Here is a 15,263-nt window from a genome sequence, read left to right on the forward strand (position 1 = left end):
CTCTGAGCCTTTCTGCTGAGCCGCGGATATTCGAGGAAGAGGAGGAGCCGCGCCGCTCCAGGCCCTGAGGCCAAATCTGGGCGGGCGGCCCGGTCCGCCAGCGTCCTCTGCCCACGTGGGCCTCAGCTGTCTGGCCGCGGCCCCGGGGCTAACCCGCGTTGCGGTCACGTGCTTCTCGTCTCACGAGGTCGCACTGCCTCAGCCCTTGCGGCCAGACATCCCCGCGGTTCTAATGTGGCGCCGCTACCAGGCCTACAAAAGGGACTCCCAGATGGGCGAAGGGGAAGGAAGTCCCATGAGCAGCCTCCAGGCAGAGCACTGCTCGCTCTTCCTCAAAGAGGGGAGTAGTTAGGCGGGCTTATGGCCTGTGGTTGGAACATTCGAGCCCTTCCTTCGGCAGTAGAGGGGATCCCTGATTCCTCCTGCCTAGTTTATCCTCCAGTACCTCCTCCCGATCGCCCTAGAAACATCGAGAAATCCTCAGCCTTCGCTGAGTGGCTGTGAAAGCGGGTGCACAATACAATTCCCAAGTTTTCTAATGAGGAAGCAGCGAAGGTGGTGTTGTGACAGTAACAATAGCCAGTAGAGAAATGGGTATTTACTATGTGCCAAGCATTGTTCCCTGCGCTTGCTAAATATCAACTCGGCCCTCACAATAACTTGATGAAGAGAGTTTCCTTTATTACCCTCGCTTCACAGATGAAGGCCTGGAGCAGAGACCAGTTAAATTACATAACCAGCGTCAGGAGCTGGGATTCGAACCCAGGCAGTCTAGTTCCCGTGTTGGAGTTGTGGCCTGAACCTGAGTTGTTGGTCCTTCTGGGTCAGTTCTCCAGACTTCTAACTAACGAGAATGTTCCTTAATGAAGGCATTGAGACCTCTCTGGGATGTCCAAGGCTGAAATGAAACTAACCCCAGCTCTTGGAAGTAATCCCTTACCATCTGCTCAGTAACTGGCTTTCCAGTGCGCGCTTGCCCTCGTTCCCTCACTGAGTCCTCACCGCGACCCGGGAGGCAGCTCTTGCCAGCCTTAGTTTGCCCGAGGAGGAAAACGAAGGCTGGGAGAGGCCACTGGCACCCCAGCTAGTAAGAGATCGGAACACGCTCTTCCCCTGGGAAAGGCGGCCGGCGGGGGTATAGCCAGGCGAGGACGTGCGCAGGGGGCGGGGATGGCGGTGGTGGTGAAAGGATCATGGCTGTTCCCCCAAGCCCGGTCGTTAGGATGCTTTTACGCGCGGAGAGTGGTAGCCTAGCAGGGGGCAAGTGTTGGCACAATTCCAGGGAGGCGGTAGGAGGCTGGAAAATGTAGAAAACTTGGCGGGCCCTTAACTGGCGCTTCGTACAGGGCGTGTCTGGAGCGCACCGAGTGCCGCGCGCCCTCTTGCTGCCCCCGAGTTCACGGTTTGCTCGCGCTGCTTCTGAAACAGCGACCCCCTGCTGAAGGTGGCTTGTCTTGTTCTGCCCAGGTCGGGTCCCAAGTCAGCATTCTGCACTCTTTGGTGAATCATCCCAAACAAGTGGGAGCGGCGTTGGCCCTTCGTGATACTATCGGGTAGTGCCAGCCCTGGGTCTCTCCCGGAGAGACCTCGTTACCCACGTTGAAAGCCGGCTCTGTCATTTGGCTTTTTCTGCAATATGTCACGGTGCCCTTTACTGAAACATGGACACCAGAGAATCCAGACATCAGGAAGTGTCTGCGTCTAGCAGGCACTTCCATGTCTTGCCTTGCTGCCCAAATGTTGGGCCCAAACTCAGCTATGAGTAGCTTTAGGGATAGAGCAGCTAATTCAGTCCCCAAAGTAAGAAATGGAACCCGCAGCACTCTCAGCACGTTGACTTTCCCCAGGATATTTTCCCAAGTTCAGAGGATCCCACTTGTCTGGAAATATTGACTTTCCTAGGGCCTCAGGTAAACTGACTCTAGAATGTAGATAATGCTCTGAGGCATCTGATCACATACACAAGGTACCAGGTACTAAAATCTCATGTAGAAAATATATTCTTTAGAACTCTATTCAGTTTTGCTTCTCCGGGACCAACTGCCCTCCTATACGACTTCACACAAACTATTTCCTCAAAACCATCTTACCTGAAAACATGCAACAAGGGGCGCTGACTACTTTATGGACATGCAGCCAAGGAAAAGGACAGTTCTGAAAGTTTTTTTTTTTGATTGCTACCCTCAACCACATTCACCCCCAACCTGCTTAAACACACACACACACACACACACACACACACGACCATGTCTGATCAGGTATAATACTGTTCAGACCTAAATTGAATTCTAGGCCTTCAGGAAATCTCAACATCCAGGACTTCACATTCAATATGTTTATTCTTCTTAGGAATTTGTGAATGATTTATTTGACAATTCTGGATATTATTTATTTTTAAAATATAGGTTTTCCTTAAAACTTTAGAGGACATTATGGATTATGTCTTGGTTACCTTTATATTATATTACCAGAAGACTATCAAATCGGTCTGGAATTGGCTTTTCAATCAGCAAGTTCAAGAGAACACATATGTTCAATCCCCTTGCCTATTATTTCTGCCACTTTGTAATGTATATACAGTATTGGTTATACTAGTCATGCTGTTACTATTGTTTGTGACAAATTTATCTTTGAATTCTTTAACAGAGCACATCTCCGAGTATTAGAATTGAAGAAAGACTTACATTGGCTGTCCTTAAGTGTTTATGAAAATCTGTTAAAAGCTACAGGCTTTCCATATAATGTTTGGGGAGACATTTCCCCCATCGACACTAGATCAATACCTCTGTATTAAATCATGAAACACCTGCAATTCATTTGAACTGAAATCATGAAAGATGGTTTTCACTCAAACAGTCCAGTTTGCAATATGACCAGGAGAGCAGTTTGGGTATGAGAGCATAGTTTGTGAAGAAATTAACCTAGATTCCCAAGGCTCTAACAAAGCAATGTGAATCATCACTGCTGTGGTTACTAATTAATATCTACTCACCAAATCCTTTTCATTTCTTTTCGTTTTGGCCTCCCTTTTCCATCGAGAAAATCAGATGTCCATCTCTCTCCTCAGACTTCAGGAAAGTATGCCACGGGCAAATTCTAAGCTAGAAAGTCCTGGGCATGTGTGCCTTCTGTCTAGACCCCCTTCCCAGGAGAAGAATGCTTCATGCTGCTCATCCCCCAGCAGCGCAGTTTACAATCTAAGTCCACACTTGGGAGGACTAGCTGGGATCAGGCGCCAGGGAATAGAATCTGCCCAGTATGTACCCACTGTGTGTCAATCAACACCTTTCATTTTAACTCAAGAACTACATACAGCCTAAAATAGAGAGGAAAAATGTAAAACTCAGGTACTGAGTGTTGGGATGATGTCCCTTCTCCTGGCTGGTAAATAAATTTGATGTGGAACCTCTCCACTTGGTGACATTCCTAAGGCCTAGAGTCAGTTTTCTCAAAATCTGATGCTCCCTCCCATTTGAAACTCCTTGGTCCCCAGTCTGCCTGGAAAGCCTGGCCCAGAGGGTGAGGAGGCTCAGAGTGGCTGACTATGGCCCTGCCTACTTTTCCTTTCCCCCACCCTACTCCTTCTACAAAGATCTATGCAAGGGCTGTGGTGTCTGAGTCTGAGAAGGACTTTGTAACCTGCAGACTTGACAGAAAAGCAGGATATTCCTTGCCAGCTCTCTAGATATTCGTGTGAGGAGGAGTATAAGAGCTGGGAGAATCCAGGGGCTCAGGATACTGGATATTGGATCTGGTTCACAAGTCACACTCACACAGGGGAGCATGAGGCATTGATGTCAGATCTGTGGTAGTCACCTTCAATATCACCTCAGTTTGCTGGCCCTGCTAGAAGTCATACTCAGAGGGCATTAATCCTGTTGACTACAACTCAGATCCAGGAGAGGAGATGAATTACACAAAGCTCTCAAAGACTATCCACCTCACAGCTGAACTCCAACACAAGGGCAAGTGGAACCTGAGAGCCCTCAGAGAGCAGGTTTTGAACTTGAGAAAGGTAGCTTATAATCATAAGGACAACAGTAGTAGCAGCAGCAGCATTGAAAACAGCTACTATTTATGGAGAAAGAGGAAAAGCTGAAGAGAGCAAAGCGTGAGTCAGGAGTGATGATCCCTGCAGTCAGTCGGGAGCCTGGAGTCCCTCCTCCCAGCCTACAAAATTATCCATCCTTTGAGTCTCTGGCTCTCCCAGGACCAGGCTAGGAAACATTCACTCATTTATCACCTGATGAACCAACTGTAACACTTAGGGTGAGGAACAGATCCAGACGGAAATTGCCATGTATACTTAAAAAAAACAAAGTTCCCCCCATCCTTGTAAACCTTTATCCAGCTCAGGAAGTCTGCCTCTAAGTTATCTCTTAGAAAGTTCCTTATTCTCCATGGTGAGGCTAGGCAGTGCGATGCCCCTCCATGAAGTCCCATCCTCTGCCTCCCCCAACCCTCACAGCCCCTTCCAGAGACCTCCCTGTGGGAAATTAATAAGCTTAGGAAAAAGGCTCCACTGTCTGCTTCATTGGCATCCTCCTGTCTTCCAGTGAGGTTTTCCTTTACCATGAATTGCCTTTTTTTTTTTTTTTTTTTTGACAATTAAGGCTTTGCTGGTGTAGTGCTTTGGCAATAGGATTAGAGGGGGATGAACCAGGACCTAGAAAGAGAGAGAGAGAAAAAAAAACAAGGTGTTTTCATTCTTATAGGATAATAATCCTTCTAAGTGAGTTATTCGTAAAGACTTCACCTGCCTCCTGTCACAGAAGTTGAGATATTTTGGGTCCCATTTCTCTACTCTGGGAGGAGAAATGGCGTTTCCATTCTAATACTCTCTAAGAATCAGATTCCCTTTCTTACCCTTTGTCCACCCTTTCACTTAGGTCATAAAAGCCACCTCAGGACTCATTCATCAACCTCTCTCTAGCCTTCTCTTCCAAAACAATAGTGCAGTTGTCTACACATGTATTTTTACTTGCATAACTGCAAGAGGGCTTGCTAGAGTGGAGCCAGGTGAACATACCCTCACTCTTCATTGTCATCCCTCTAATCATTTAATAGGAAATAAAATCCCAGGGAAAAGAGCTCCAAATATATGCATAAACCCAATTTTCCATGTGAATTAGATAAAACTATTGACTGAGATGCATTTTTATAGCACTGTTTGAGGCTGAATAAATGCCTCAACCTTTCATTTAGTATCAGTGAATTCCAGTAAGTAATAATGCAGAGTGATTTCAAAGTAGTTTATGCACCATTTTAGCCCATAAATTTCTAGAGAAATAAAAGTAATTTGTAGATTTTCTTTACCTCCCATTAAGATTGTCATTTAGACCATTTATATTACACCATGCAAAATGTGTACCTCTTCAAATACTGGAAAACCCTCAAAGTAGGAATTTCAAGCTTAATCTTACCCATATTTAGGTTTATGTTATGTCAGTCATTTAATACATAAGACAAAGAGTTTGTTGGATTCATAAAATATTAAAAATTCTTTCATTTGGGGATTTTTATCTGAAATCAATAGGAGAAATCTAATTAGGCAGCAGAAAAGTCACACTGATAGGAAATATCATCTGAGGCCCAGATTCTCATGCATCTCTCCCCTCTTTGATGTATAGAAGCTTAGCTGTTTTTCTAGCTTGAGATTTAGAAGGTCAAGCTCCCCTGTCCCCAACTTAAGTACCAGAAACATGATTTTATACAAACTGGAGTCTAGGTTTCAGTACCTCAAAGGATACAAAGTCTAAGTGCCTCTATATTTAAGAAAGGAAAGGCCAGGGAAAAGAAAAATGCTTTCCACTTAGCGTTTAAGTTTATCTGAATGCCCACATTCTGGGGTGGATGCTTTTATATTTAGAATAATATATTACAATAATGTAAGAGGATGTTTTTAAGCAGCTTGCATGGACCGATGACTTTTCCTGGGAAAGTCAAACTTCCAATTCTCTAAATAACAGCAAAAGGAGTGTTCTGTTCAATAGTCTAATGGAATTAGGTTCCTGGACACTGCCCTCCCACACACACACCTTTGCTTTATCAGGCTGTAGTTTCTAAGGTTCTAAAACTCTCTTATGGCTACTTCTTTATCTTAACTTGCTGTAGTTTATACCTGTGTCTCCTCTGCCCTTTCTTTTTCCTTTTCTTGTTTCCTGAATTCCCTTAAGCATCTGGCCACTATTCTTCAACCCTGTGGGTTATTTTTCAGATGTTTGAGGCAATTCTTTTGACATTTCTAATTTCCCTATCCTTTCTTTAAACATGTGATGGGGGGGTGCTTTATTGTGTGTGAGAGAGATGAATGGAGCATCCAGTCATAAGATAATTGGTGGCTAAATACAGATGCAGATTCTCATATACAGACGTGTGAGAACCCTCAGCACTGAACCTTGGTCATTATGAGTCGCCCTTAGCCAAACTATTTAAAGTGCACACATGCATAAAAGAAATGATATGCTAAGATGAAAGACAACTGCAGTTTAAGAAGCTTTCTTTGAAAAGTCAGTAGCTAGCCTGGAAATTAAGGGAGAATTCCTCCCTTCCTCCCTAATACATGGGAATTTTGCAACTCTTCTTTCCCCCAGTCCCAGCTTATCCTGAGGCAGCCGGCTCTGTCTGATCAGAAGGACTTGGAATTTATGGGGGGGGGGGGGACGCTGACCAGGGCCAGATGAAAAGAAGGGAACAGAGAGAGAGAGACCAAGGAGAAGAGAATTCACTTAGTGGGAAATTCCTCGCACATTTTTTGTTTCTCCTCAGCAAAATCCTTCCCTGGCCTCCCTGGACCGCAGGCGCCGGCGAGGAAAGGTACTCCGTGCCTCGCTCGCTGCCCCACTGGGTTCCGGAGGGAGGTCTCCGAGCTGAGCTGCCAGAGGATCAAACTAACGCGGTACACACCTTTTCCTTTTAAGCTGCTTTTTGCCAACCCCCAATCCACTTACCTTTTTCAACACTGGATAAAAACGAGGCTGTCTCCTCCTTAAGTCGTGATTCTGCTTTGTCTACTTTAGCCGGCTACACAATCCGATTTATCCTAAAGCTAACAGATTGCCCTCTTCAGTGTAATCGTGGTGTGGGTGGGGCTGAGGGAGTGGGGCCGTCTATATCATTCAAAGATCTTTCTTCCCTTAGGAGTAGACAGTTGAACAGCGAAAAAGAACCCCGAGATCTCTCGGCGAAAATATGTTGCGGTCCCTGCTCAAGGACTCAACTTTCAGGCTGTTCAAGACCTCAAGTCGTTAGTATCAGCTGCTGCACTAAAGGGGCAGCCAGCGCCTCTAAGTGGCTTAGCGCACAAACGAGGCTCCCGAGACCGCCGCGGCAGCTCCATCCACTCACTCTTCCACCACCGGCTGGACGTGAAAAGCTCTCTGCAGCCCATCTCGGTAATAATTTTTACTTTGACTCACCCTTCTCCCCCACTCTCAGAGGTCTTAGAATACGGGCCACCCGCAACAGGGGACCCTTCCGGGACTACAAGAACGCGCCAAGCAGAGGGTGGAGGAGCAGGAACAGCTTGAGTCCAAGAACCCGGGTTCTTCCCACCCGTCTCCCATCACCCCTTCTCCTGCCCAGGTACTTGTGTCCTGGGACCATGAGACCCCTGTAAATCCCCTCCCGAGGTCTGGCGGCGTCCCCACTCCATCTCCCCTTACCCCTACTCCGGTTCCACGGAAAGACTGAGCCAAGTTCTCACGAAAGAGCATCCTTTCTGAATCGTTCTCGGAAGGGATTGGTAGTGTAAGCGCTCCTGGAGTGAGCTAGAGCCGGTTTATCACCCCCGGACAACTAGCTGCGCAACATCAGCGGCGGCTCAATGGCCAGAGAATCCCTCGGGGCTAATCCGCAACCCCCCTCCCCTTCACAGAACTCAGACTCGGGAAACGCGCTCGGGGTCCGTGCGCGCGCTGGGTGGCCAGCTCTCTGCCAGAGGTTCTTCAAGTGCCAAGCGAAACGGAAAAAGGCCCTCTCCAGTTCTTTTGGTACTTCCTTTTTCGACCCCCAAACTGATTTTCCCCTCCTAACAGTCCCAAAGTGTCGAAGCTTTAGGAGAAGGCGGGCGGGGCCGCGCTCAGAGAGGCGTTGCCAGTTGGGGAAGGCACTCAGGACCTGCGGGGCGCGGGCAGGTCGGAAAGACCGCTTCCAGGCTGGCGGCGCCGGAGGGAGCGCCCAGCCTAGCAAAGAGTTAAAGGGAGGGGACGTGGGCTGTCACGCGTCATTGGGCAGATTATGTGCAGCAAACAAAAAGTGTGTGTCTGCGTGCCAGTCACTCACTGCATCGGGTCCATCTGTACAACTCTCTCCGCTTTCACTCTCTCTCTCTCCTCTTACTCTCTCCTTATCTCTCTCTCCCCCAATCTCTCCATCTCTCTCTCCTCTCTTTAGGCAGAGCCTACTAGACTGCAACACCAACACCTCTTGACATGGAAATACACTGATACAATAGGCAAAAGAAACACTCGACTGCATCTCCCGATTCCAGGTGGCCTTATTTGGGCGATTCGATCCTGATCTTATTCCTGGTAAGTCTATTTGCATTGATGTAGGAGGGCGACGGGAGGAAGGCAGGTTTTGTGGGGAGGGTGGAAAATTTTGTCCTCCGTTTCCTCATTATCCAGAAAAGGGGAAAAAAATAATTGTTGAGGGAATCTCTACTGCCAATAAAATTATACAAAGGGAGGAGCGGGTGGGCAGCACTTCGCCGGAGCAGCAAGCGACTGGGGAGCGCGCGGCCGCCAAGACAATGCCTGCCTGCAGGGGAGGGCGAGCGGCGGGCGGCAGCGCCCGGTTTTCGGCGAGACCAGTCGGCCCTGGGGAGGATCCCCCAGCGGATGAGAATCGGGGCCTAGAGGAGGATCAGAGCTGTGAAAGGCTGGGTGGCGAAGGCGACCGCGCGCCGGCGGGAGAGTCCAGGCTCTCGCCCAGCGGTTATTGTGACCGGCTTGAGGCTCGTGGCGGCCGCCGCGGCGACGCGGCCCCCTATTAGCGCGGCGTAGCGAGGATCTTTTCACCGTATTGTTAGGTAGAACTGCATTTTAATGATTGCGTCCCTGCTGTTGCCCGAAGTGACGGGGCGACCTCCCGGCACAATGAAATGCTTGTGTGAAAGAGACTTTTAAAAGGAAGAGAGAAATTGGGGCATAAAACGCTGAATTGAGGAAATTGAAAAGGAGAGAATAGGATTCTGTTGAAAAGAAGACTAGAGGTTCTGAAGGTTTTTTTTTTTTTTTAATGTATTTAAATTTCAACTAGAATTAGAACAGCTACCTTGTGTGGAGTAAAAATGTCCAGGGATAGATAGCTGCCCTAGCATAATAAAGTAAGTTTCTACTTTATGGACATTTTCTCTTATTTCTGTCTGGCAGATACAGCCTAATTCTTGACATTTAGGGGATGTAGCAGAGTGAATGGAAAAAGAGGCTGATCAAAGTTTCATGCTCTATTAGCTAGAAAAAAAAAAAAGCACCACCTTGTAATCATATTTGCAAGATTAATTGGTTAATAGACATTAAGATAAAAATGGACATTGCTAATATTATTCTATAATGAACAATTTCTCAAGGAAAGAATTTTCTTGCTACTTAATTTTACAAAACATACATAAATTACTGCCTATGGTGACATTTTTAGGGAAAAACCAACTTTGGGGAATATTTTAATTAGAAAGAGTGAACAATGTAATTAGTTCAAAGCCAGTTTAAAATTTAAATACCTGTTTTGTTTTTTAAAAATGATAAGTCTTGGAGGGGTGTCCAGTGGCCTAGGAAGGAAGATGTCTCTTTATGACAGCTTAATAGAGAGCCCTCCATCAGACATTACTTTCTAAATTGCTGAGGATTAAACAGCTGGAGAGCCCACCGAGGTCCACTCAAGCAGGGCTGCCCCCTCTTGCCCAGACAGGGTCCTATCTTGGCGAGCGAGAATTCACCAATCATTACACACGCGGTATTTCAGACCGGGGACACTTCAGGCCTGCCCTGTACCTGCTCACTTCATGAGGCACATGCGACTCAGTCCACCCCCTTGTATAACAAGGTAACTGGGATTCACCCTCATCCATAAATAAGCATGTCGAGAAAGAAATAATTACCTCTGCTTGCTGCTTTTAATTAAAGCCTCGGAGGGACAGTGTTGGATTATGGTAATGAGCAGACATACGTCCCCTCTTGTAGGCTGCAGAGAAAGGTTAGCTGACACCGAATCAGCAGCCCTGACACTCCGCTGGAAATCCATTCGCCATGCTCCGCTGTCTCCGCCTGCTCGCTAACGCTGCTCCCCTCTTTGGAAGAAAAAAAAAAAAAAAATCAGCTCCCAGGCACCCAGTTCAATACATAAGAGGAGAGAAGAGGAGCTTTCTCCCAAGAGTTAGAGTTTCTTTCAGTCAGAAAAGTCTCTAGGCTAGTGAAAAAAAATCCTATTGTTCTCCCCACCCTCACCCCCCAAATCCTGCCCCATCCTCCCCCAAGGTAATGCAAAAATGATCTCCTCTCTCCTAGCCTTATATTTCTTTCTCCCAAGCAGTCAGTCCACTCTGAGCTCCTGTTCAGATAATAAATAACTATTCCAATTATTTTTTTATGGAAAAGAAAGTACTCAGTTGGCAGCTTCAAAATATGCCAGATTTAATCTGTCATTGGCTTTATTTCTGAAATAAGAGCTATGCAAAAATCAGGCAAATTCAAGAAAAATCTGTCTAGTAGTTAAAACGTTCTGCCTGGATTTCTAGAGGCAAAAGGAGTAATGTAACTGGCTTTGTTGTCCTGTGTACCTATCTCCAGTGATGGAGGATTCAGGCATCCAGCGAGGCATCTGGGATGGAGATGCCAAGGCGGTTCAACAATGTCTGACAGATATTTTTACCAGCGTTTACACTACCTGTGACATCCCTGAGAACGCTATATTCGGTCCCTGCGTCCTGAGCCATACTTCCCTGTACGACAGCATAGCTTTCATAGCTCTCAAGTCCACCGACAAGAGAACAGTCCCTTATATCTTCCGGGTAAGTATTGGCCAATGCTGCGTAGGGTATGAAGGTAACGTCCTGTTGAAAATGGACTAAGAATCACTCCAATGACAAGCTGAGACAGGTTCTGGATGTGGAAAACGGAATAAAGCGAGCCATCTTGTTTTGCACACTAAAAACTGGAAAAGGAAAATTAAACTCAAATTATTGTCAATTGATTTTCTGGAATAAGTGACAAAATTTGATTTGGAATGCCAGATATGTCTAAATCAGCGCCTCAATTTTGGGCTTTCCTGGTGATGAACACCACTTTCTCAAGTCTGGGAGATTTTACTAGGGTTGAAGCTATTCGCATACTAAGTACTTTCTGTAAGTACTTTTATCATAAGTATTGGGTGCATTTGCCTTCCAAACTAGGAGGCCTCCTGTTCCCCTAAATATTACTCTTTCTGGTAAAGCTAGCTAGTGCCCAGAGTTTGTATTTAAATAAAAATGCTAACGGTTTGACAATAAAACATCATTAAATCCATATGTTAGAGTTTGAAAATAAAAGTCTTCTCACTTCATATTCTTTCTTTACAAAGTAAAACTATTAATTGTTTAAGCCAAATTAGGAAGATGAGTGAATGCTACAGAATAATTTCTAAGATCAAAGCTTGCTTTTTATTTCCAAAACAAACAAAATGCCTCACACTTTTGTAATGTAGGATAATTTAGAAGTAGATTCTCCAGAGGTTAACACTAATTTGAATTGTAAGAAGAAATTTCCTCATTTAATGTTCAACCAACATATGTAAAAGACGACATGTTAAATAATCTATATGATTGATGCAGCGTTTCAAAGGACGGTTACCTTGCCTGCTGCTTACAAAAATGACTATGGGTGCCAACGTGGGTCAAGTTTTTGGAAGCTCGATCTCAGATAATTCTTTGGAAAAGAATAACGTAGAGGAAATGGCCCCGGTTCCTCTGGCTTCATTCTCTCACAAGAGTCTCTTCCCCCCTTCCGCCCCCCCGCCCGCCCACTTCCTTCTTGTATTCTTTCTTTTTCCTAAACTGTAGGTAGACACCTCAGCGGCAAATGGTTCCTCAGAAGGTCTCATGTGGCTGCGTCTGGTCCAATCAGCCAGAGATAAAGAAGAGCAGAATCTTGAAGCGTATATAAAAAACGGACAGCTGTTTTACCGCTCTCTCCGCAGGATTGCCAAAGACGAGGAGTTACTAGTTTGGTACGGGAAAGAACTGACTGAGTTACTCTTGCTCTGCCCCTCTAGATCCCACAGCAAAATGAATGGTAGGTTGGCTCGCGACCTGCGTATGGGCCCTTAGCTAGCGGGGGAGCGACGCAGGGGAGCGGCGGGGGCTCACCCTGGCGCATCGGCGCGCCTCTCCTCCCTTTGGGCGTCTCAGAAAGCTTCTGAGATACAGTCCGGAATGAAGCTGGGACAGATAGGTGAGGATAAATCGGGGACAGTTGGCTTAACTACTGCTCTCCCTTCAAATCAGGAGGGAAAGTTAGATCAGGTCGATCAGAATATTCTTTTCTCAGGCACTCAGGTCCTGAGAGATGAAGGTGGATTTGTGAAGGGGGTGATGGCAAACTGGCCTGGAAACCATGCTGAGTAATCATGTGGTATGCGTGTGTGTGCGTGCGCGCGTGTGTGCGTGTGTGTGGTGTTTGCTCACTAAGCAGGGTCGTCCCCTTACACATGCCTGGAATGCAGCCAACGTTTCCAGTTTGAGTTCCCCTATGTCGCGCATCTGCGATTCCGCTGCCCCAAGAGACTTCACAGCGCTGATATGAGCCCCCAAGACGAGCAAGGCGGCGGCGTGGGCACCAAGGATCACGGGGGCGGCGGAGGTGGCAAGGACCAGCAGCAGCAGCAACAGGAGGCACCCTTGGGTCCGGGCCCCAAGTTCTGCAAAGCCGGCCCCATCCACCACTACCCGGTCCCCTCCTCCGAAGGCAGTAACCCGCCCGCGGCTGGCGGCGGCAGCAGCAGCGCCAAGCCATCCACGAACTTTCACAACCTGGCCCGGGAGCTGGAGAACTCCGGGGGAGGCAGCAGCTGCTCCCCCGTGCGGAGCCTCAGCGGCGGCACCAGCGGCGGCGGCCACCAGGAGGCGGAGCTGAGTCCCGACGGCAACGCCACCGGCGGCAGCAAAGGGAAAAGGAAATTCCCGGAGGAGGCGGCGGAGGGCGGCGGCGGCGGCCCGGGGCTGGTGGGGGGCCGGGGCCGCTTCGCGGAGCGGCCCCTGCCCGCCTCCAAGGAGGACCTGGTGTGTACGCCGCAGCAGTACCGCGCCTCGGGCAGCTACTTCGGCCTGGAGGAGAACGGCCGCCTCTTCGCGCCGCCCAGCCCCGAGACGGGCGAGGCGAAGCGCAGCGCCTTCGTGGAGGTGAAGAAGGCGGCCCGAGCGGCCGGTCTGCAGGAGGAGGCAGCCGCCGACGGCGGGGGCACGGCCGCCGAGGACCAGGACGCGGGCGGCGGCGGCGGCGGCTCCTCCACACCCGTGGCCGCGTCGCCGGCAGGCGCCGAGAAGCTGCTGGCCCCGCGGCCTGGGGGCCCGCTGCCCAACCGGCTGGAGAGCGGCAGCCCAGCGCGGGGCAGCGCCTTCACCTCGGTGCCGCAGCTGGGCGGCACGGGCGGCAACGGCGCGGGGGGCGGCGCGGGGGCCGCCGGCGGGGCGGGCGGCGGCCAGGGCGCGGCGTCGGACGAGCGCAAAAGCGCCTTCTCGCAGCCGGCGCGCTCCTTCTCGCAGCTGTCGCCGCTGGTGCTGGGCCAGAAGCTGAGCGCGCTCGAGCCGTGCCACCCCGGCGACGGTGTGGGCCCCGCCAGACTTTACCCCGCCGCCAGCGATCCTCTGGCCGTGAAGCTCCAGGGAGCGGCGGATCTGAACGGAGGTTGCGGGGCCCTGCCGGGCGGCGGCGGCGGCGGCGGGGGCGGCCTGCCCAAACAGAGCCCCTTTCTCTACGCCACCGCCTTCTGGCCCAAGAGCTCCGCAGCCGCGGCGGCGGCGGCGGCGGCGGCCGCGGGGCCCCTCCAGCTGCAGCTGCCCTCGGCGCTCACGCTGCTGCCGCCCTCCTTCACCTCGCTGTGTCTGCCCGCGCAGAACTGGTGCGCCAAGTGCAATGCCTCCTTCCGCATGACCTCCGACCTGGTGTACCACATGAGGTCGCATCACAAAAAGGAGTATGCCATGGAGCCCTTGGTGAAGCGGCGGCGGGAGGAGAAACTCAAGTGCCCCATTTGCAACGAGTCCTTCAGGGAGCGCCACCACCTCTCCAGGCACATGACCTCGCATAATTGACACGGAAAGGACCCTAGCTTTCCACGCGCGCGCACGCACAGTCAAGCCACCTGCAGGAATAAACATGCGAGGACATCCACCACCTCCTTGTTATCTGAAACATTGCACCCAGAGAGACAGACACACACATACACTCACACATGTGCTTCCCCCCCAGCCTTCTCATTGAAATATTTACCCGAGACCTAGACCACGAGCGCACGCACACACACGCACACACACACACACACGTGAGACAAGTTGGTGGATTTTTGATTGGGTGGGTTATTTGACGGGTTTTCTTTTGAATGCACGCATTTTCACTTTCCCAAAAACAAAGGTACATTTTTAAAAATGTCATATATTGCAACATATTGATGCATTTGTCATACGTTTCTACTTAAATTATTAAGCACTTACAGTTTAGATGTAATAATTATATGTAAGGGCAAAATTTATTTTAGATATAAAGGAGGAGGCTGAGATGCTTTCTGCATTTCTCGATGACAGTTTGTGTTCTTACAAAAATAAACAAAACTAATAAAAAAGGGTCACCATTCAATTTAAGTTTCCAGGGGAAAGTGCATGTATCATGAAATGATTATGGACTTCAATGAAGAATGTCATCATTATGTAAATATGTATTTCCTTTTAATACAAAGTGTAATTTTGTGCCAGTGAAATGGAGTCTGAATAGTTATGTGTTTCTTTTATCCCTGGAAAGATTTATTAAACTTTATAGATATCCCAGTATGTTGGATGCTTTGACAATAAATGACTATTTTCTTCAAAGCAATTATTTGGAAAGTGTTTTTAAATAATTTTTGTAGCTAAGAGCCACACTTGAGTACATACCATCTATTTTCATTGAATCCCTGAAGAGATAGCAGAAGAGAGGGCTGGAAAACTCTGCTCCACTTGCATTTATTTACTCTAAGCCAATTTTGAGCCTAAAAGGGAGAAAACAAGTTTTGCTTATTATTTGAAAAATCTTTAGCAA

General features: G+C 48.5%; 1 protein-coding gene across 2 annotated transcripts; it reads left to right on the forward strand.

Moving 5' to 3' along the window:
- Positions 1 to 10,788: 10,788 nt before the first annotated feature.
- On the forward strand, positions 10,789 to 15,008 carry PRDM8 (PR/SET domain 8). Of its 2 annotated transcripts, none has more exons than XM_087434728.1 (3): positions 10,789 to 11,008; positions 12,035 to 12,266; positions 12,663 to 15,008. In XM_087434728.1, the coding sequence occupies exons 1-3, from the start codon at positions 10,790 to 10,792 to the stop codon at positions 14,282 to 14,284; spliced, it is 2,073 nt and encodes a 690-aa protein (XP_087290854.1). In that variant the 5' UTR covers position 10,789; the 3' UTR covers positions 14,285 to 15,008. The 2 variants fall into 2 exon arrangements, with proteins under 2 accessions (XP_087290854.1, XP_087290853.1); XM_087434727.1 differs by having other exon boundaries at positions 12,666 to 15,008.
- The last annotated feature ends 255 nt before the right edge of the window (positions 15,009 to 15,263 follow it).

This window comes from Ceratotherium simum, chromosome 8 (genome assembly GCF_057802395.1).
Source record: "Ceratotherium simum simum isolate JZ-2026a chromosome 8, ASM5780239v1, whole genome shotgun sequence".
In the NCBI taxonomy this organism is placed as follows: domain Eukaryota; kingdom Metazoa; phylum Chordata; class Mammalia; order Perissodactyla; family Rhinocerotidae; genus Ceratotherium; species Ceratotherium simum.

Excerpts from the sequence above, each read along its gene's own strand:
- PRDM8 (XM_087434728.1), top strand. The coding sequence starts at position 10,790 with ATGGAGGATTCAGGCATCCAGCGAGGCATCTGGGATGGAGATGCCAAG. Across the intron at positions 11,009-12,034 it reads CAGTCCCTTATATCTTCCGG|GTAGACACCTCAGCGGCAAA; the intron begins GTAAGTATTGGC and ends CCTAAACTGTAG. Across the intron at positions 12,267-12,662 it reads ATCCCACAGCAAAATGAATG|CAGGGTCGTCCCCTTACACA; the intron begins GTAGGTTGGCTC and ends TTGCTCACTAAG.